The sequence below is a fragment of the Antedon bifida genome, chromosome 7, assembly GCF_963402885.1.
Source record: "Antedon bifida chromosome 7, ecAntBifi1.1, whole genome shotgun sequence".
In the NCBI taxonomy this organism is placed as follows: domain Eukaryota; kingdom Metazoa; phylum Echinodermata; class Crinoidea; order Comatulida; family Antedonidae; genus Antedon; species Antedon bifida.
The window spans coordinates 2,966,721-2,990,213 of NC_136232.1; the positions used below are offsets into that span (position 1 = coordinate 2,966,721).

At 34.4% G+C, this 23,493-nt stretch overlaps 1 protein-coding gene across 4 annotated transcripts; it reads left to right on the forward strand.

Moving 5' to 3' along the window:
• The first annotated feature begins 1,589 nt into the window (after positions 1-1,589).
• LOC144847896 (hemicentin-1-like) lies at positions 1,590-23,330 on the forward strand. Of its 4 annotated transcripts, none has more exons than XM_078704465.1 (19): positions 1,590-2,153; positions 10,213-10,360; positions 12,573-12,746; positions 13,979-14,249; positions 14,654-14,793; positions 15,079-15,220; positions 15,381-15,493; positions 15,833-15,974; positions 16,096-16,256; positions 16,606-16,776; positions 17,301-17,462; positions 17,783-18,033; positions 19,434-19,599; positions 19,857-20,135; positions 20,512-20,802; positions 20,932-21,162; positions 21,290-21,398; positions 21,663-21,827; positions 22,365-23,330. In XM_078704465.1, the coding sequence occupies exons 1-19, from the start codon at positions 1,809-1,811 to the stop codon at positions 22,549-22,551; spliced, it is 3,648 nt and encodes a 1,215-aa protein (XP_078560591.1). In that variant the 5' UTR covers positions 1,590-1,808; the 3' UTR covers positions 22,552-23,330. The 4 variants fall into 4 exon arrangements, with proteins under 4 accessions (XP_078560591.1, XP_078560592.1, XP_078560594.1 ...); XM_078704466.1 differs by having other exon boundaries at positions 17,783-17,904; XM_078704469.1 differs by lacking the exon at positions 1,590-2,153 and adding an exon at positions 8,736-8,743.
• Positions 23,331-23,493: the final 163 nt, after the last annotated feature.

Below are 23,493 nucleotides of genomic sequence, written 5' to 3' on the forward strand. Positions count from 1 at the left end.
TCATTGATTATGTTCGGTTTTTTCTGTTGTTCTATCCCTATTACTGTAGTTAATTCATTAACTCTTTTAGGTTTATTTACGTGTAATAGCATATTAATATCTTACGTTTTATTCTATTTTAATTCAGCTTTGAATCCAATAATATATGCGGCTTGTAATCAATCGTTTCGGAAAGCTTTTATTACAATAATAAAAAGAAGATTTCTGGATTATTAACACAATCTTGTTGAAACATCATACGAAATTGAGCTGATTGGTGATATTTATACCTATTTAACACGTGCAGTAGAACTAGATATAACAACCCCACTTAGTAAAACGAAAGTTTAAAGTTGCAGAGATTCAAAAGTAGAACAACTTATCAATTTATATAAAATATTCACCAACAATTACTTCCTTTAAGGATAGATATATATATCTCATTTCCCTTTCCCTTTAAAACGTATTTAAATGTTCGTATCTTAAGCTCTGTGTGATGTGTCCAAATATTTTAGTGATAATATGACATCGTCATGTCCATATATGGGCACATCACATTGTGTTGTCATATAAAGTTTGATGGTGTAGACAGGGCTTTAGACAGGACCACAATGTAAAACAGAATATTTTTACTTGATGGTGAAATCCTGTATAAATATATCTAGTCCTATACAGTACATTTTCAACAATACAACATTGCGATTTGTGTTGCGCAATACATGTCATCATATTATTTTAAAAAAATCATCATCATATGTAATGTGCTTATTTGCTTTTTTATTTAGATAATGTGTATTGATTATGTTATAATACACGTTTTCATCATTCAGATTGAATGTATAATACATGCAGTGGATATTAAAATTTGTAATTTATTGTCAGTCATTTACTCTGAATGTTATTGTTAGTTTTTTTAGGTTTTCTTATAGTTAGTACTTCTATGTTTCAATAGTTACTTTATTAGCTACTTTTGTATTTAGATAAACTTCATTTGTGTGTATAAATATTGATTTATTTCGAGTAAATACTCCGTAAAATATTTCCTAAGAATCGAATTATTTTCTTCCAATTATCCGGCTTCAAGTTTTCCCTGCTGATATCAACATACTACTCGACTCTCGGTGTTCATATTAAAAAATACAAACAAACAAATAAATGAAAGCACTCAGAAACTGAGTGAAGTACTTTGCAAAATATTGCCACAGAGGGCCATATTTATACTTCGGCCCATGTTAAAAAGAATACAAATTGTTATTAATCTTCTTGAAATTCAATAGGCATGTTCTGTAAGTACTGTATATACGTATTTACACCAAAATTCAGAATGATAACTTGAAAATTGTAGGTGCTGTCGTGCTAACAAACAAACAAACAAACAAAGCAAGTACTATACTTGGCAAAATTCTATTTTGCCAAGTAAAATATATATTTAAAAATAAACACCTCATAGTAATTATAATGATTACTGAATAATTATTTATTTATGTTAATATAAGCCAAAGAAGATACAATAGCGCCCTCTAACGGAATTGTTTAGTAACTTAATTGAGTTGGTAAGCGTAAAGCACACTTTGGTTCGCAACAATTCACAAGTAGTCGTTGGTAGTATTAGGATAACAATATAGGTCAACCACCGAATCAACTTCATTGTTAGCATTAATTGTTTACCCTTTCGTCACTTGTGTACAAAGTGTGTGTGGCATCAAAAGGAAGTTTGAAAATACAGTTTACGGAGTGGATACGTCACAGAAAGTAGCAATCTTGAATTGGAAGTCTTTTTTTAAACGTAGGCCTATCGTTACAGTTTTTCTGTAACTCATCTTTTTGCGATGGAAGTTACAGCATCAGTTTGGAGAATATACTTATTAACACTCTGCATTGGAGTGAATTCTGCTTCAAAGAAAAATCGAAATTTAGAAACGTGTGAAGATTTAGCCGTATCCAATGTGTGTGCAGATGCTGGCTTACCATACTCTTCAACCCGTTTTCCCAATGATTTCAACCATTTCGATATACGTACGGCTGATGATGTACTTCTTGAAGAATATTTGCCACTGTTTAATTCAGGATGTTCGGAATATATCCGACCGTTTGTGTGCTCCGTATTCTTTCCAGAGTGCCGTCGTAGAAGAAGGGAACAGAGTATAAGACCATGTAGAGAACTTTGCCAAAAGGTAAGAATCACTGGAACTAACTATTACCTAAAATACACGGTGTGTTCCAAATAAAGTTTAAAATTAAGTAAAGAGACACTCTCAGCTTCAGTTTTTTTTCTTTAGAAAACACACTGTACAGCAAAATAGTCTATCTTTATTTTTCATCCACTATTACTTACGAACTGATAATCCATTACATTATTTAGGCCTATACTATTTTGATATATGGCAGTATTGTTTGTTGCTATTTGACTGTCTTTTTAGCTGTTCCATAAACAATGTTCTGTGTGGTTAAATACTATACCTTTAGTTTAGTACTGGAGTTTTCTCACTATGTAAATGTTGTTGAATATCTTATTATAGGCCTACTGATAGTTTGTGCAATAAGGAATACAGACCTATAGGAATATATATATATGCAATTTTAATGTTAAACTTGTAAGCGTAATTACTTGAAATGTGACGGATAAAACAAGAACCTTTCTGACAATATGCAAATAGAACAGTTATTGCATTCATTACCGAGCACAAAGACAGAGTGTTTAGTTTTAACAAAACGAATTAAGAGCCACTTAAGTGAAGTGGAAATGGGTCCGTTGTTTGCACACCCTCTGCATTTAATTGGTTTCACTAATTAGGTACTTTAATTCTTTAGACTTTAACTCATGAAACGGTGAGTGTTTTTTCCCTATTGAGATTGCATAAAGGCGTGTTTTTTATCAGGTGGGTTTTGTAAGTCGGAAAATTGAATTACTTCAAAGACTTAATAGTGGTCTAATTTTGTCTTCCATGGTCCAATATGATATCTAGACTACTGTATTTAGACATCATGGTTTACTAATATCGTATACAGTCTACATGTACCACACCTACACGATACTGAGTAACATGACGGTTGGTTTGTTGAAAAATGGACAACATGAACCTTTTTTTTATAGTCGCGTGCAACGCGACTCTGCTCACTATGTCGGTCGGATGGTCGGTCGGTCGGTAAACACCAACTCAAATTTGAGCACGCGACTGCAGCCATGTATATTTCCTTGTTTATGGTACTGTTTAATCTTTTCAGACCCACCATATAAGGAGACGTCTTTGTTTTTATGACATAAGGTTAGAATTAGGTTATAATAAAACATAATAAAAATTTCTGTTGATGGATTTAATCGCATATTTAAAAGCTACAAAATAAAAGTTCACCTATAACCTGAGCAAAGTAATAACATGTGTTCAGATGTAATTTTGTTATTCGCATACACTTACTACAAAAAGTCCTATGTCAAGGACTGCATGATGGCCGTACATTGCCTGGCGTACTTCATAACATATTTTAATATCAACATACGCAGAAAATGTTTAGCTGCTATCAAAGAACTAATTGTTGTGTGAATTTGTAGGTGAGAAACAAACAATAGTTTTTCCGATAAATAAAATTTAATATAAAAATATTAATATTAAAATAACTTAGATTATTATTACTTGATGTTCCGTTCTCATGTCTTTTGCAGAGAAAATGAAAACCCCAGTGTTTTGGAAACACAAAATAAAAAATTGTTTGTAAAAATACCAGAATCTTAACAGTAATTGATTTCGACACGAAACACGTTCCGCTGTCAAGAGAGTTAGCTTAAGGGCTGTGCTTACCAATTAAACAATTGCCTTTTATTGGGACTATTGTCAAGGGGTAGTTTTCATTTGAACAAATACCTTAAATATACTGTACTTAAGGGGGTTATGTTTAATGACTTGTCAGGGCCAAATTATTCCGCAACACCTCCCTGGTTCCAATACAAGCGTCACCATCTCTGAGAAAGTTTATTACAGATATAAATATACTTTGATTTTAATTCCCAGACAAAACAGTCAATTATAACACATATTGTTATTTATTGTAAAAAATGATAATATTGACTATGGTAGGCCTATACAATTTACACTTTTAAACAATATATGGGTTTGAACGCGATATTATTGGTTCGCACTCATGAGTTATTTTGAACTAGACATGTATTAAATATATATTTATTATTTATGAGTTAGTTTGACCTTGAATATTTGTACTATTCATGGTGTGAACATGATTTATGTTTGAAACTATGATAAACAACATAATATGCATGTACGAAAGAAATACATTATATGATTTAGATACATGTTACCAACTTGTGAGATTTGAATGGTGAGAATGACTCAAATGACTGGGTAACTGGCCTTTGCTGGGATAGAAATTCTCCGGGGGTCTTAATTCAGCACCATTTGGAAGCTTAGAAAACATCTTTAAAAATCTTAATTGTTATTATTATGTTTAATAGACCATGAACCATTTCAGCCAATTTGTGTTATCGCAACTGAAATGTATAAAACATTATAGCTCATAACATTATACACATTACACACACGTGTAAAGTTATTAAATATTACTATATTGTGTGGTGCCAATCAAAACAACTGTAACGTAACATATTCAATTAAACAAATAAGCAACAGTTTGTGGTGATAAAATGAGTGTAAAGTTGTTTTCATTGCTCAGGTGTGTCATTTAACGGTAAATTTAACATCGTTTTACACAAGAGATAAAAATCACTGAACTATCATAATGAATCATGAGATGGTTCATGATATAGTAATTGATATTGGAAAGAAGAATATACTGAATTGTTATATATTTAGTAATAGAGCCATGCCCTTTGGATTGGAGAGACACGCCTATTGGATTGGAGAGACACGCCCATTAAGTGATTTTGATGATGATTATGATAATCATGATAGATATGTGTACTAGCTGTTACCTGTCCAGTGTAAAGTTCGCGATGACCTCTCTTTTACGCGAGTTAGACGTAAAGAATTCGGCTGTCGCAAAAATGTTGATATGAAAAAAAAAATATCTGGAAAATTAGCCGAATTATGGCTAAAGAGGAATCGAGGGTGCCCCAGCTCAAATGGCGCGAGTATCGGTTGTGCGGGTTAGAGATATGGGTGAGGGTAGGCCTAATTGTTTTGGGTCTGGACTGATGATAAAGGTCGATGATAATGATGGTGATGTCGTAATGATGATAGGTCTTTTACTTCATAAACGCATTGTTGGAAACAATGATAGGGCCCATTATGTTTCACATGGTTTTGAATTCAGACCGAATAAAAAGCAGTGATACTTGGCAATCTAGTGTATTTTTTCGATCTAAGTTACTTTGTTTTATGGATTTAATTGCAGTACCTGTACTCACCGTCAATATTGTCGTCTCGTTGGCCAGACAGCTTGTATTAGCAATGTTAGCGATCGGAACTAATTTGTTTGAATATGGTACTTTATTAATCGCATTGTGCAAAGTTCTGTTGGCGTGTCGAGGATTATTGTTAATTATTGTTTACCAATCACCAAAATTAATTAAAATCATGTACATGATTAGGCTGCCAATCACGATGTTTGTTACGTGCGGTATGACTTAGTTAAGTTAGTTACTAACACTTATTTTCTTGTTGACATTGTTGAAACAGTGGGGCATGAACTACTTAAGTGCTCTGCAAATAATAAGTCGAAAACTTAATTAAAGCGTGGCGGAATATCAAACATAAATGACGACGCCGTCAGTTTGTCGGTTATCGTTCATGTTTTTATTTTTAAAAGCAAAATGACTGGAGCAGCAGAGATTGTGTCTATGAAGTACGAATACAACAAAGGGGATTGAGACAAAATTGGAAAACAAACATGTCTGTCAGTGTTACATGGGTGATATAATAAGGTCTTTCGAATATATTTCATAACTCAACCGTGTCCAAGTTATTTATTTTATGTGTTGTTTGTGTTTGTATTGATCTATAGCTTATTAATGCATACATGCCTTATGTACCGAAACCGTTGTACACATATTTACCATAATTTCAAAAATCAAGGAATTTTTACTGGAGGATATCAACGAATGTTATACAGAAAGCGACGACAATAGTTATACTCTACTTATTTCTCAATGGCCAACCTTATGCTTAAAAGAAGTTGGTTTTCTTTGAATAGGAATTTCGAAACTTTCCGTGTGATTTTATTTTCAAATTGTTTCTGCTATAGGCCTAATGTGACATTTGATAAAGTTCAATTCCCCTTCCCTTCACCCTGCGTGCATACATACCGGTACCATAACACACAGGTACAAGTAGGCCTGCAATAGGCTATGCACTACGCATACGTACATTTAAATCCTAAAGTGTTATCAATACAGAATCAATCGCTTTTCATTTAAGTCTTCATTGTAATGATAATAACTTAACACAAACTCTCTTGTAGCTTTAAATGGATTTTTCTAATTTCATATTCAGTCTATTTAAAACTTCATTGTTGTGTAATACAATTTCACACGCTGAATTATTTGCCTGTGGTTCCAACAACAATAGTACATCATGTCTCGAATTATACACTTATATCAAGTTTCTCTCTTGTATAGAAGCTTTCTTATAAAGTGTATTGTACTGTCAAATGACATGAGGCTGATCCCAAGACATTTGTTTTTAATATACCAACGTTAGAACAACTTAGGCCTTTCGTGTGTCTGTCAACAAGAAGCCAAACGGCCTAGAGGGTAATTCCTGAGCCGAATCTATATTCTCCTTGGTGAAACTCGTGTATATTCCCAATTAATTTGTTAAAAGTTTTATAAACATTTACGGTAACTTGTTAATTATTTGCTATATATTATCCAACCTGGTCTCTCCAATTTCAGTTTTGTATTATGTATATTGAAATAGACCGAATAAATAATGAAATGAAATAAAACGTAGTATTGATGGATTTTACCAAATACAATGTAGCCTACTCTATGATATGTTAGTTGTTCAGGTATGTATGAAAAACATGTAAACCTGACCTGTATTCGGGGAACGTTGCTCCGCAGAATGAAGATAAAGATATGAAACCTTAAAATATACCGTATTTGGTACGCTGAGCAGGGAAAATACTCTGGAACTTGCACTATGTCAGTATTGACATGGGACGTGCGTCGAAATTATATGGACCATCAAGCAACCTATGTGGGCTTCTAAACTACCCCGTAAGGAAATCACATTCTTGTCATACAAGCCTTGGTCTTTTGTAGATCTTGTTGGGCCTAGACAAAAATCTACCGCCCGGTCGTTACACCAGTTTAGCAAACATAACAAAAACACAAGTTTGTTTCAAGGGACGTATTTTGAACCAAGTTTGTTGCACGCTTGAAAGCAATCGAAAATTAGATGTCACATCGGTCATTAATTCTAACGTATTTTGGCATACTGGTGGTCCCTATAGTAAGGAGTAATATACTTTAATTGATATTCGTCACGAGTTACCATACAGATGTAAATAACCGACAAACGTTACCGCCACTGAGCATAAACAAAACATGATTATCTTGGTGGTTTGTATTTTTAAGGCTTGTAAAACCACGTATGTTCTCCATGGAAAACGTTTTTTAATGTTAAGCTCTGTCTACACTATCAAACTTTATGTGACAAAAAAATGTGATGTGCCCATATATGGACATGATGATTTCATATCACTACCACATTTCGGTATATCACTACCATATTTGGGCACATCACACTAGTGTAGACAGAGCTTAAGACCTATATTAATTTATGTTTTCAAATGTTTCTAAATTTCGTTTGCCGTGGTATTATATTGAATCATGTCTGGTCTTTATAACTTAATTTTCTCTCGTGTCATCCAGCCTGAAGGTTTCTGATAACGCGAATAAAATTTAATTTTCTCGTGCCCCAGGCTGGCCATATACACACAATGCTTATAAGAAGAATGCAATATTCAAAATATATTATGTGATCGAAAAAAATACACAGTAACATTAATTCGTTTAAATTCAAAGTAAGCATAAACCGTGTATGTGATATAATTAAATTATGGTTTGTTAGCTGTGCCCCGGTGGTCATAAGGACCATGCGGTGTGATGATTAATATATCTCCGTTTTAATAGCAGGTACGTTTGCATTCATGACGTCATAAGTGTTGGTAAAGACTTACCCCAATTTATGTATTTCCTCCATGATATGGCTTAGTTCTCGATTAAAAAAATCTAGTTTGATCATGGAGGAAAATATATCTATATATTTGCTCCCATGGTTTGATCATCACGAGTCTTGTTTTACGGTGTTTAATTGTTAACGTACTGTACCTTGTTAACAATGATTCTGAGTTGTTGTTGGAATGTTTTTTTTCCTGGTTATTTGCTGTTTGTGAAAAACCAGTTCTATGTGTATTCTTTATTTTTATGTTATTTGAATAGTGAAAATGAAAAAAAAATATATCACGAGTCTTGTTAACCAAAACAATATTTCAACAACATGTTCTGTACAACACTACAGTCTGTGGGCCTATATCATAACAGTGATAACAAATCGACGCCTTTTATTTCTATCGTTTCCAGTATATAGACAAAACATAATTATACTATATTGATAAACTCAGTATAGTAATAACTATGTTATTGTAAAAGGTTAACATTATTGAACCATAACTATAACAGAATTGTTTACAATATGACTCGTTTAATCAGTGCCGATCCAATTGCTTTTCCCCCTTCATTGACAGAAACTGCTTTTATGACAGACAGACAACAGTAATAGGCCAAACAGTAAGTATACGTATAGTTGCCATAGATAATTATAGTAAAATATATCTATAGGCCTAGTGGTAGTTGCAAATATACCGTTTACAAATATTCAAATTTTGTTGTTATACCAATTATTCAATTTCGAACAAAATGTATTATGAGGTTAGAAGAATATCGTAAACTACTTATCCATGTATTTATATAGTTGTTAGTGTTTGTCAGTTTGGAATGAAGATGTAACTGACAAGTATTTTTGGCAATTTGGCCCAAGGCATTAACACTGAATGGATGTAAGAACACAAATTAATTCTTTTACATCTTAACCAGGTGTAGCCTAGCTACCAGGTCTAAAAAACATTTCGCTGAATTTACTGTTTGGCTCATCTTTATTTGATTTAAAGTAGCGTGTCAACACTTTATCTTTCTCTCTCTCTCTCTCTCTCCCCCCAATTTTTATTTGGTATTAGCAGACAGATATCCCTGCTTACATTACCAACTGGTAAAAGAAATTGAATTGAATTTAATTGCTTACACTTTTTTTGTGAAACTAGTTTGATAGTGTAGACGGATCTTTGGAACAACTTTAATTTAATGAGTCTAATGGATACCAGTATATCATTAGTAAAAGTAAATACGTATCCATTATATATGAATATCAAGTATCAACGTTACTAAAATACACCTGTGTTTCGTTAATACAGATATCATTCTACTATTCCCTGTAAATACATATAGTAAGTTTATAGTGTGATTATAAGGATCATAAAGTAATACTTAATTATTGCTTCAAGCTGAGGGGTTGTGACGTTTAAGATTCAAATGACCGGCAATGAGGCCCCGCAGAGGAATATTTGACTTATTTTCAATCGCAGTATGGCACGCCGGAAGACGACGTTGTAATGGTGGTTCTTGTCAATTATTATGAGAATGATGTTTAGATGTTTATGACAATTGTAAACGTGATTTATGATTTTTATGTAACTCTATCATGATGATGACAACATGATAATACTCTGACAAATATTTCTGATATTTACAATTATTTTATAGCTCCATGTCGATACCTAGAAATGACTATTTACTAATGAAATAACATGATACCAATTGAATAGCAGCGTGTGGTAGTTTAAACAAAGATATGTCTCGGTAATTTCATGGTAATTAAGACGGTGTCAAACACGACAGGAAGGTTCCAAGATCGTGACAGTAAAAATAATGATAGAATTTTGATATAATGTTGATGATCATGACAAGTTAAAACAAATAAAATAAATACAGTATAAATATGGGCCTAATTAGTACCGTCTTTGCAGGGCGAAATTTTAAATTGTTTAGAGCAAAAATTATTATTTCACCATGTCAAGTACCGGTATGTCGCTTCCATGTTTCATATGATATATTAGGCCTAGGCCTACAGTATCGATAAGAATAACTTAAATAGATGATTAAAAATAGTAAACAGTTTTGAATATCAGCGTTTTATTTTTCAGGCACGAGAAAATTGCAAACCGACATTTGCAAGCTATGGGCAGAGCTGGCCCGCAGTGTTTGAATGCGATAGATTTGAACCATACAAACCAAAGAGGTCGCGGAAGAAAGGCAGTGACAACTGCTTCAACTATATGCCCCCACCACCAGGTAAGATTAGACGTCACACCTGTGTCATGTGTTTGATAGGTGTTTTGGTTTATGCAGTTGATAAGGGGTATGTTTGGTTTATTAAAGTGTTAATACATTGTATACGGGTGTTTAGCCATGTTTGAGGGGTGGTGATTATGATTGGATTATGGTGGAAATGGGGTGACATAATGGGGTTTATAGCAATAAAGGTGGTGGTATAATAAGGTGGTGTAATTAAGAATTGGTTGCAGATCACTGTTATTTAGTGGTAATACTATTATTGATAGATATTACGTAGGCCCTACTTTGAACGCAATTGTTTATGCAATTTTCATTGGTGAGTTATGCTTGAAACGATTTTTACAGTATTTTCCAAAATGTATAGCATCGTTTAAGTTTTTTTGTACTGTTTTATATACAATTTACAGTGTGAATAGAAGCTAATTTTGACATGCAGAATTTAATAGCATTTTATTTTTATTCTTTAGATTTCTTCAATTTTATTCAATACATACAGTAACAATCCGGCGCCGTATTTCTCTAACAGTCTACATTCAACCAAAATATTACATGTCGTGTGTTTGACCTCATATAGTACAACACTATTAAACCTAAGCCATTCTAATTACTATACGTGTCGACAAGGCTGCCCAATGCCTTTATTGTTTCACCCTTCTCCTAAATCTAATAATCACGTTTATTTAATCCACTACGGGATGTTGATTATAAAAGTATTCCTTGTATACTACTTCATATAAACATCAACAGAATCGAGATGTCCCATGCGGTTTTATAATGTAATTATATTAAGTTAAATTATATTATTATGTCGGAATTAAATGTGATAAAACAATATAAATTGTGTTATTTTGAAATCAATTTATACTCGGAAATATAACCATTTTAAATTTCAGGGTACGATTGTTTCAAGATTGTTAAATAAAATTGTTTTATTGATTAATAAGTTTAATTGAAACGTTCCGCAGACATGCAGAAGGACACTATGATAAGGTGTACTAATTAATTAAAAGTTATCATCTAACTTCAGGAGGTTTGGAGGACAAGTGCTTTGTTTGCAATATCGCTACGGAGTTTCGCTAATTAGACCTACCTGAAAAAAAAACTTCAAAGAAGGCCGAAATTATAGTTACACAGTAAGGAAACATTCCAACTGAGTTTGAGAAGGTTTCAATCCTTGTTGTTATAGGGCCTGCGGTACAACATGCAGCGTGCTGGTGGCTTAATGCGATGACCAGAATGACTGTTAGACTCAATAGCTGTTGTGTACTCGCGTAACGTGTCGTGAAAGCGAACACTCGCTATTATTTTATATTCCATACAAAATGCCTTATTGGTAAAATGTTTCGTTTATAAATACGCATAACCAACCATGCTGCTCCATTAAATGACCGTAGGCCTACTGTAATATTATGAAATCATCTCTTAAGCGAAAAATCTGTATTTGGGTGCACATGCTATTAACACGTTTAAGTTCAAAGAGTTCATTATACAAATTACCTCACCCAAAGAACGAATGCAAGCCCTTTCAATTTAATTTACCAAAAGTATGGAACCGATTAATACTGCTGCATAACATACTTATTGGGCGAACAAAGCAACTTAACTTGATATTAATTCTCCAAAGCTTGGGAGATAACTCGGTCACTAAGTTGAGTTATTCAATCAATCACATTTATTTTTTTTCCTATGAGAACGCCTATACAAAAGTACGGTACTGTATAGTATTATACTTTTGTGATCATAACCATGAACTTGTGTCTGCCGCGTCTCCAATTTATCTATAAAATAACAAATGATAGATTATCCGTATGCAATCATAAAAAAAACTACACGAACATTAAACGATACAGAGTTAGGATGCGAATACTTAATCTTTCACATAAAACACATTTTTATTTAAGCCCTGTCTACACTAACAGACTAATTTGACAAAAAATATTAGTTTCCAGTTTCAAAGAACTATTGCTACTGGTCTAAAGCTCTATCTACACTATCAAACTTTTTTACAAAAAAGTGATGTGCCCATATAATAATGGACATGATGATGTCATATCACTACCATATTTGGGAACATCACTTTTTTTGTCACAAGTTTGATAGTGTAGATAGAGCTTTAGATCAGTAACAATAGTTCTTTGAATCTGGAAACTTATTTGGTGTGGGTATACAATTAAGTAAAATCATCATTAACTGCTCTTTGCTCCAAAAGACTTTTGTAGCCAGCCTGCTGATATTGGACCGTGCAATAGACTGACTGGAAAGTTTTTCTTCGATGAAAATGCGCAGATATGCCGTTCGTTTACGTACGGTGGCTGCGCTGGAAATAGAAATCGTTTCGAAACAAAAGAAGATTGTCAATCCGTTTGTATGAGACAGAAAACAGGTGACCACTGATTGCGGATTGTGGATTGCAAATTAGAATTAACACCTTTAGATGTTTGAAGTGACATAATCTACTAATCTGCATTTTAATTAATCTTTTTCCTTCATCCAGCATTTTGCTTTCCCGTAGTTTTAGCTTAGAAGTCTATGGAGAAGCAGTGAAGCACTAACCTTGTTAGTATTACTTAACATGTTTTTCAACAGAAATGATTGATGTGGTACATGTGTGAACCATTTAATCCGGTGTTCTACAATATAAGCTAAAATGCATGTTAACCCCGTTGTATAATGCCACATTTTAGTACGACAATTTAACGTTAGCGCAAATGTGTATACACTTATTTACTTATGAATCTAAATTATGATATGCACATTATTTATGTTTTAATTTTTTTTTAAACCGCGGAGGCCTAGATCAATTCATTGTTGTAGGCCTACTAGTATATTATAGGCTAAATATATATGTAAACAAAATTATAGAGTTGTGGACGAATAAAATTTCAACACCAAGAGTGTTTCATTCAAGTGCACCTAAGGCCTGATCAACAATAAAGACAAACAACAAATACCTTACCATACATTTAATATAAAATAATGTTATAGGCCACGTACAGAAGCTTCGTTGTGGTAGATTTTACTGAACTAGGTTAATAGATACCTCATGCATGTCACGAACTACTTTGTGATACAATTATATGCAATTAGAACGATAAAACCATTAATGTGATCTAGGCGAGATACTACCACACTCTATTATTACATTATTGTCGGTATGTTGTTTAATGGTGTTTAATAGCATTGCTTTGTCGTACCGTCAACATGATGGCACAATTTGTTCGTGTTGTTCTAATTCTTTATTATTAATAACCCATTTATTGCACGGCTAAAACTTGCACAAAATCCTAATCCATGATATTATGTCTTATATAATATTATATTTTATTACGTATCACGTTACTTCAATCAAAATAAACGGTTTGTGTGTTGGGTTTTGGGTATTACATTTAAGTATTACAATATGCTGATCATCTCACCAAATTAGAACCCTTTTAGTGGACACCTTCTGGACCCAATAAAAACCTCCTTTAATAGGCGTGTCCCCTGAATAAGGGTTGACCATATATTGTCCTTCGTTTGTTTTACGGTAAAGTTCTTTTTAATAGTAGGCCTAGAGATTCTATGCTCACTGCATACCTATTTCCTAATTATAATGTTCGTGTCACTATTTTTCAGAAGGAAATAACCGCCCGCGAATACCAGTTACAGAGCCGACAATAGAACATGAAACACGTGAACAAGACAGAACGTTCCAAGATGAAAACAAAGCAACGACCAAAGCAGACGTCTTCCCCACAGTTCCGTCAGTTCCACCATTGATAGTCTACCCACCCGGAAACCACCTAGTGAAGGAGTATGGATCGGTGACTTTAAAATGTCAAGCATCAGGGCCGCCGCCAATAGAATACTCCTGGAATCGACTTGATGGTCCGATGCCAGAGGAAAAGTAAGCTCATGCCATGACCAAGTTTTTAAATCTGTAAAATACCTATACTGTTACTATTCTTTTAGCCGTCTTCTTGAAGACACATGACCGTCATTGACGGATACTTAATATCAGTTGACTTCACTGCTGGTGTACTCGAGATCTACGTTTATGCCATATGCTATACACTTTTATTTTCGATTTATATAATATTGAGAATATAGTGTATTCGAATTTATTGTCAATCCATGTTATAAACTTCTTCCTAAAGTATACACTTATATCAAACATTTCGTATGATATGGTCGTGATTATCTAAAGTCACTAAACGTCATCACTAGGCCAAAATATGGAAGTTATGCTGAAGAATTAAGGTCACGTATTTGCCCAGAAAGTTCACGTTATATATGTACCTTGTTTTTTAGAATAATGAAAGAAGAAACGTTTGGTCCTGAAGGTTTACTGATCATTGTAAATATGACGTCAGAAGACGCGGGCGAATATTTATGTACAGCTGAAAACTTTGAGGGTATTGTTGACTCAATTGCTAAAGTTACCATTTACGGTAAGTTGTCTTTCTGAAGTTTGAAATTATATTCGATCGCGCGAATCGATGTTTAATAAGCTCTGATTGGTGTTCTTATTTTTCCAAAAAAAGGACGATGGAAATGAACACGCATGCGCATAATATACGCAGATGGATTCACCTATGTGGTGGAAAGCATGCTTTAACAAAGCTAGCCTATATTACTCATATACGTTTTGCTTAATATAGCAAAATAAATGTTTGACGACTTATTTTTATGTTTTTCGAAATTTGTAATTTTGTTTTCTTGATTTTATTTTGTAGCTGATGTGAAGATATCATCCACATCACGTGTCCTAAACGTATTGGAAAATAATCGCATAGAAATCGCGTGTAATGCAACCGGGTTTCCAGAACCAAATGTATATTGGAGAAGGAAGGCGTTTCCGGATGAAATACTAACAACGTGCGTAATAATTGTGTATTTCAAATCACTGAAATTCAGTGTTGAATATCACTGCGCATTAACGTAATTCAATTTCGGCGCATGCGCAGACAATAACCTTATTCTGACTCAATAAGAAGTGAAATAACTTTATTTATACTATTTTTCCTAATTGTTTCAGAGGTAACGATCTTATAATAGAAGCTGCTCAACCAGATGATACCGGGGCCTATGTTTGCGAAGCCTCGAACGTCTATAGCAAGGCGTCCCACGAAGTACAGGTGGTCGTAAGTGGTAAGGCATCCCAAGAATGAGTAAACCTCTTCTTTAATGCAGCAATCTAGTTCATGATTAACGGGAGAGGGAGACTGACCCACTGTTGGTGTCCTGTTCGCCGTCGTAGTACACTTTCTAACCGGATAATTATTTATTACTTTATTAGATTTAATAAACTGTGTTGTTTCTATTTTGTAACACCTGTATAAGTTGTGAAATATAACAGTGAGTGAATGTTATTAGCATGTGTTGTGAATTGCATATAATAAGTAACAGTTACTATTATACAGATTAGGCTACATACTAAAGATTACGTAATATCATTGTTTAATTTTACAATTGTGGTTTTCTTCATAGTTCCAATTTGGATCAATCTTGATGCCTCTTTCTATCTCAAGTATGGAGTTACCTCCGCGATACAATGTATCTTAGAGGGCTATCCAGCTATTGAAGTAACCTGGTTTAATGAAGATCAAAACAAAACTGTTCCTACCGAAAGGTAACCAATGTCTTTATAATCCCACACTTCAGTGTAAATACTTTTTACGCTTTTAGTTCGCTTTTACAAAATTGCAACCTTTTAATATTATTTCCCGCCTTTTGTAACCCGTCTGTTCTAGATTCACCAACAGAGAAGCGTTTTTGATAGATAAACATATCTACCGAGTCACATCTACTCTTCTATTCCACAATGTCACCGATATGGATTCAGGGAAATATAGTTGTTATGGAAGTAATGTTGCAGGGAAGAAGCATCGTTCAACAGAAGTACTTATATCAGGTATTTTATTAATTCAATAATTCCGGTAATTAACCCAAGCTACCGCATTAAATATTATTGTAATAGGATAGTTATTTCATAAAACATAACGGCCAACTCAGATAGCGTCGTACGACGAGTCATCTCGTCGGGAGAAAGTTAAACATGTTTAAAGTTCTCCCGACGACATAAAAACTACGCCCGACGATATCTCAAGACGACTTGTCTCGTTTGGATTCAACTCGGACAGTCACCGATGAGTTTGAAGTTTCGTCGGGCCTCGTCGTAAGACGATGTCTGAGTTGGTCTTAACAATATGCGCACCCATGCTTATGAATTATATATATCATTATTTCGTTTTAATATTTAGGAGAAGATTGTCCAATTCCGGAAGACGTTGAAAACAGTGATTTAGCGGTAGAAGGGATTCGGCATGGATCAAGACACGTGTACACGTGCAAGAAGGGTTATACAATGGTTGGAGTGCCTATAATACAGTGTGTCAATGGAAAATATAACGAGAAACCACCAACGTGCTTTGGTAAGACCGGATCACTTTTTGAGCTTTACTTTATATCTACGTATACTGAAGTTGTTCTGTTTTACTATTAACATTTTTCGTATGGTAAAAGAAAACGAACAAAAATATTAAATCGACGAAAACAGAAAAAAACGATAAAGCAAAAATATATAAATTGTAGGCCTACACGTATAATAAAGAGTTTTATTAATCAAATAATCAAAGGAAATTCTCGTATTTTATTGACTATGCCTATCGATTTCGTGTCCCTTGTTTTAAATCTTGTTTCATCATACTGACATTTTAAAATTAATTTCCAATTTGATACGGAGTCATATTTTAGGAATACTTACTTTTGTTTTGACCAATGGAACTTTTGACAGTTAAACGATTTACATTTCTAAACTATTGTATTACTTAAAAAACAAATCTTTTTATTCCTTGTGCTATTTTTAAATAATGTAAAATATTGCTTCACGAAGTATTTTCTAAATAAATAAGATAAATTCAACACAAATAAAGATATTTGAACAATGTCTTTACAGCTGATTGTGGGAATCAATCGAGGTTTATGGGTACACATGACTACCTACAACATGGCAGTACTGGCAAGCTGTTGTGTCATGAACACCTAGGCTACTATCTTGGTGGGAGCGGTCATGTTAGCTGCGTGAATGGAACCACTATAGGCGATTCAAAATGCTATAGTAAGTTGCTATCAGATGTCATCATGACACCTGTTATTTCAAATATCATATCTATATCATATCATATACATACTATGTAAATGATTTAGTACACTTAATGCATAACTAGGTTGTGCTTACCTCGAAAATGTTTTTAGAAATAAATTATAGTTGTTTGTACATAATATGCAGACAGTAAATGTTAATTGCGCATTACTGATACACCTATTAATTGAAATGCATTTTAAACAAGGTCATCTCTTATAAAGAGATTAATGAATGTAAATGATCTATGATATAGAATTTATATACCAATTTATGTTACTTGTATTTCATTTCAGAGCCGCCATCATTTCAAGAACGGCCAGTAGACGATTACGTAATTGAGAACCGAGATATTATGTTGAAGTGTATCCCCGGGGCTGATGATTCGATTATCACGTGGTACAGGGGTGAAAATGAGGTCAGAGATACGCATTTAGATGCCATAAAATTCATATGTCAGCTTTCGCTTGGTGACAGTCTGCTGCCGGAGTTTTGTGCTACTCCTCCCAAGTTGCAAGTTACTAACAACCGCTTTAGCTCTGGCTTGGTATGTGCTCGTAGGTTTGCCTTGTAAGTAACATTAAAATCGGCACTCCCGCAACTCAAGATCGATCCGTTTAAAACTAAAATTTCCGACAAACGTCGCTTTGATAATATTTATGACGTCAAACGTATGACGTCATTGATTAGTAAACTTTCAGCCAATCAGATTAATTTTAAACACATACTGTAGATGTCTTCCCCAACTTGAGGCAATACTCGCACTTGGGCGTACGTGCGACGCTACGACATAGGCGCAATGCAAGTGAGTCGACAAATCACAAGCGATAGTTCGAATGATCCGTGATTGGTCAAATTACTTTACGTTGAAGCTTAAGGCCTGACTTACAATAGATGTTTTGCGTTCGAATTTAACCGTACTTTACTGTACTGTAAAGTACTGTATATCGGAACTTCTCACTTTTACTTCTATTCATTGTAGAAGTTACATTTACGACGTCAAACGTGAGTATGATGTCATCGCTCGAACTTAGTGAGACGTAGTGAATAGTATAATGCTTACTTTAACTAACTTTGAATATTATGCTGATTTAGCTTTGTTTGGAAACAGAGGTGGCTTGATTTGCTAACGTCAATTCTGTGTGTGCTTGCTTGTGGTGTTGATTTTACACTTACAATGTTGTTAACATTATTATGGCCTACTAGTTATAACCAGTGTAGTGTTAACTGTATTAACATATATACAAGCCGTGTACCTTTGATATCTAATCTACTGCGGTTGCCAATAATACCTGTGTAACCAAGGCAATCTAACAACAGGGCACTGAGCTCGCCTTGCCGAGATAGGAACCCGTAACATTCATTTGATCTTATGTCTGACTGCGACAAATACCAACAGTACACTTTACACACTCTTCGCGGCGCGCGGTCGGGGTGTAGAGCTGATTGTGTCGCAGCCACAGATAAACCCTTTGATCTAAGGAGCTCAGCATCCTCTAGTTATATTGCCTTGGTGTAACACATTTTCGTTTAGTCAGCAAGTAGGCTACCGTACAAACTAATGTAGACCTAATTATAGAAAAATGAAATATTATGTTTTAGGAAAATAACATACGTGTATACGAGTATAACTAGATAGTAAATAATAAGAAAGTGTCCGAAGTAATATCATTACGAATAGGTTATATATCTGAACGCCCTATGCGACAAAGGCATAAAATTCAATAATACAGGAGCAAACTAAAAATCTGTTGAAACCTGTGGGGTTGTAATAATTCATATCAAACACGATTTATTTTTAGTTCCAGATTTTATTTCACACAAAATATAACACAATACATACATTAAAAAAAAAAATATTAATGATAATAAAATAATGTGTGTGGAGATTGCATTAAGCCAATTTGGCTTTAAGTCTGAACCTCCAAATTCATTGATGTATTATAGATGTTACTGGATGAGAAGACGGACGATCAATCCCGGATTTCGAAGGCTATGAATGGATCTGTGTTGATTATAAAGGGGGCAACAGCCCAGGATGCTGGCCCGTATACCTGCAAGATTTCCAATCCTGTCGGTACTGCTACCTCAAGTGCCCGTCTTACCGTCATTGGTAAGTTGGTCGGCAAGTTAACATGTCCACGTTGCTATTATTTTAATATCTTTTGACTATTGATTTTCTACTATATATCAGTTCTTGAATTTAGGTAATACTTTACCAATTTCAAGATCCTTTATAGCGTTTTAGTTACTTGACATGTAGGCCTACCGTAGGTATGACTACATGCGTCATTTGTGGTGTGATCGGAAATGTGGGATTGGAGGATGTATTATAATATTAATGTTTATCATCTATATTTATTATTTCAGGAGAAAATCGTTTGCCACATATTGTGGAACAACTCGATCCTATAACCGTATATGCTGGAGAGAACGTTCAGCTAAAATGCGCGAATAAAGGTGATCCAGCCCCTAACGTAACCTGGCTCTTTGAAGCTACCCCAATCACATCTGGCCATTCTGATATGCTTATTGTTGACTCGACACTCTTTATCACCAAATCAGAGGTTAAGAATTCTGGAAGATATACATGTGTTGCTACCAATCAATATGGAACAGATAGTGCCAATTTTACGTTAACAGTTTTAGGTAAGAGACGGTGGTAGGACCAAGCCCGTAGCCAGGGGATTCCTAACGTTCGAAATAATTAGAGACCGACAGTAAACGCGCTAATACTAATAAATAGGCCTAACTTATGACACTTTTTTCCAATCTAACTAGCTAGCAGGACAATTATTTTAGGCTAGGCCTACATCTATCTTTTCTTCAGTTGCTTACGCTTGTCCTCATCATTTTTGCGGAAAAAAGAACCCTCTGGTGGAAAACCTGGCTATGGGCTTGATAAGTTTACAGACAAATCTAAATCTTTTATGTAGTTTATATAGGCCTACACTAACTATAAACAACTAGGCCTATAGCCAGATTAACTAATTTCAACTAAAGTATGTTCTTTTCTTTTTTATAGAACCTTCAACTGAGCCACCTTCTCAGCCAGAACGAATTGGATATGTAAAAGACCCAGAAAGTCAACTGAGGGCGTTGCTAATGTGCCCATACGGTGGCAAAGCCGAGGAAGCGGTTCGCTGGACATTCGATGACGGGGATCTAAAATCTACGTTACGACACTACACCGTCACTAACCGTCGTCTCATCATCCACGACGCCGATGAATCAGATAACGGCATTTATACGTGTACAGTACAAACGACTAAAGGAATTCAAACGTTCAGAACCATTTTGACCATCACCCCGTCAGGTATGTAGCTGTGATTAAAACAGTTATTGTGTAGTTTTGTAGGGTCTGGTATTCCTATGTAAAGTGGTATATTTTTTGTGAATTAATAGATTTAACTGGAACGTTTGTTCGTTTTATCTCTGGTTTTAGACGCAATTCTACAGAAAGGATTAATATATTCGGGCGAAGACGAGGTTCTATCCGATTCTGGGTTCACAAACCCATCAGCAAGACCAGCGGAAGAGTCACCCGAGTTCCGCACGACAACCATTGCTACCCCTCCTGATTACACAGAACCGCAAAAGAAACATCCCACTAAGCCTTCACTGAATCAGGCAGACAGTGCACCAAAAGCTTCGTCAGACTGTAGTCCGTGTTCAGGTAGGCAAAAATGAGTATTATTATGCTTTACCGTATTTCTAGACTGATGGAAACTTGTGTCTACACGTCAAGACACCATGGAAATATAACAATAGTTAATAACACAGTGTATTGTTATTCTTTTTAGAGCCTAAAATCAAACCACGCAGACGCGATATCAACGATACCGGCTTACCTGATTATTTTCGCGGATGGGTTGATGTTCAGGGACAGGGTGCTGCAAATGATTATTGCCGGTAAGTTGTGCAAGTTTCCAGTTAAACTATACATTTTTAATCAAATTAAAAGTACCAAATTTTTTCCCGTGTAAAGACATTAGGAAAATGTAGGCGTTTTATATTATAATATGTTTTGCGTCATGCTGGTGTCGTTTTTGGGCACGTTCTTACTTGGCATGACGTTGTGATGTCATATCGACGTGTAATAATAATTGCCGTCCTCTATTCAGTATCATCCCATCGATTGTATTGTTTAATCCTCTGATATATTTCCTATGTTAGATTGATCAACCCGAGTCCTAACCAATTGATGCTTGCGTGTGCGTTAGCGGGTACACAGGGTGAGAGCCAGTACAACTACGTGTCGACGTCGAATCTTGACCCAGGGTACAAAGAAACATCGTACATGAAAGATGAAGACGGAGATGGGCGGGATGATTACTGCAGGTGAGGCTAAATAACAAGCCAATCCAAGTCAAGGATTGAAAGTGAAACTAAACATACTCTATCTAACAAAAAGAAATAGACCTTACATAACATTTTCAAAATGTTTTTTTTTTCTTTTGCTTGGATAACTTCTTATACAGTATATTTATATTTTTTTACTCCATCTTTGGTATTGCATTCTTTGAAAATTACCCCAATGGGCTTGCCTAAATCTTCGACTGTCCGGTGTTTTCGCTTCCTCCTCCTTCCTTTTTATTAGGATATATCGTATCTTCTTCTTGCCAACTTTTTAATTATTTTTTTCTTGGATCCTAGGCGTAAAGTTTTATACGTACTTATATAGGTTTCCTTCCACATACTATCTTTTGTATTAATTATTATCTTACGTGTTAATTATAATATTATTTTATGTATTTTTAATATATGTGTGGAGAACATTTATTGAATATTTATTGAATATTGAATAAACGAATCAATCAAATAAAAATGTACTGTGTCGTATTATTGATTATGTTTATTATTGTTTTTTTATTAAAGATGTGTTGGAGCGGGAAGAGAAATGTACGTTTGGTGTATGAAAGCGTCTGAAGACGGCTTTGTAGGTAAAGCGGCTGGTGGCAGGGCCTGGCCAAGCCAATACACGTTCGTGGCACCAGGACCTCGAAGCGTACTGCGCAAGTGCAGAAAAATAAAAGTCGATCCGTTCTTCGGCCAACCTGTATGATTGTTAAATAGAGCTCTTTTAAGACTTTGTAAATATCTATATATATTGTGTAAATTATTGTTTTTATGTTTGAATCCCTTCAGGATAAAAATAATTGAGATACTATTGGCGTGTGTATATGCTTATTTTGTATATTATATACATTTTGTTTAACACTATAATATGTCTAGACTTCTAAAATTAATAAAACGTTTTCTGACCGATCAGAAGATCCGACCAGTATTTATACGACTTTTAAAGAGAGTCGGGGTCGAAAGAGTAATAAAAGTGTATTCATGTGGGAACCGATATTGCTCTACAATTACATACAAAATGTATGTAGTAAATGTCGTATTTAAAAGATTGTTTTATTGTTCGAAGGCTTAATTTATTTTCTGCTCTTTGTACGTTTTCTGCATCGTCTCCAACCTTTCAAAGTTTATTCTAGAAATGTAGACATGTTTAGGTGTTGAGCTAAAATTACTAAATAATATGTGAGCCTGATTAGGTCAGGATTACATGATGTCATAATATACATAATTTATGTTAAAGTTATTATTAAATCTATACCTCTTGTAGGAATGTTCAACGTAGCTATTACACAAATAAAAATCATTATCAACACATTACATGCGCGCCTATTTCTCTATAGCGCCTATCTATGTGATATGAGTACAGTATTTGAGAGAGGTAGCCTGCTAATAAAAATAGGTCCAGCTCAGGGATGATTTTAAATGTTTTTATTCAAGAGGTGTTAAGAATATCGAGGTAAAAGCAAATAAAAGAGTGAAGTCAAGATGCCTACTTTGTATGGTTTCTCTAAGTAATTTTGTGTCTATTATAAAAACGTTTGCGAACAAAAACGAGAAAAAAACTCACTGAAATTTCACTGCTTCGGAATGAATATTTATTTTAGGATGAAAAGTGCCAATGATGACATGATAAATATTTATAACTATTAAC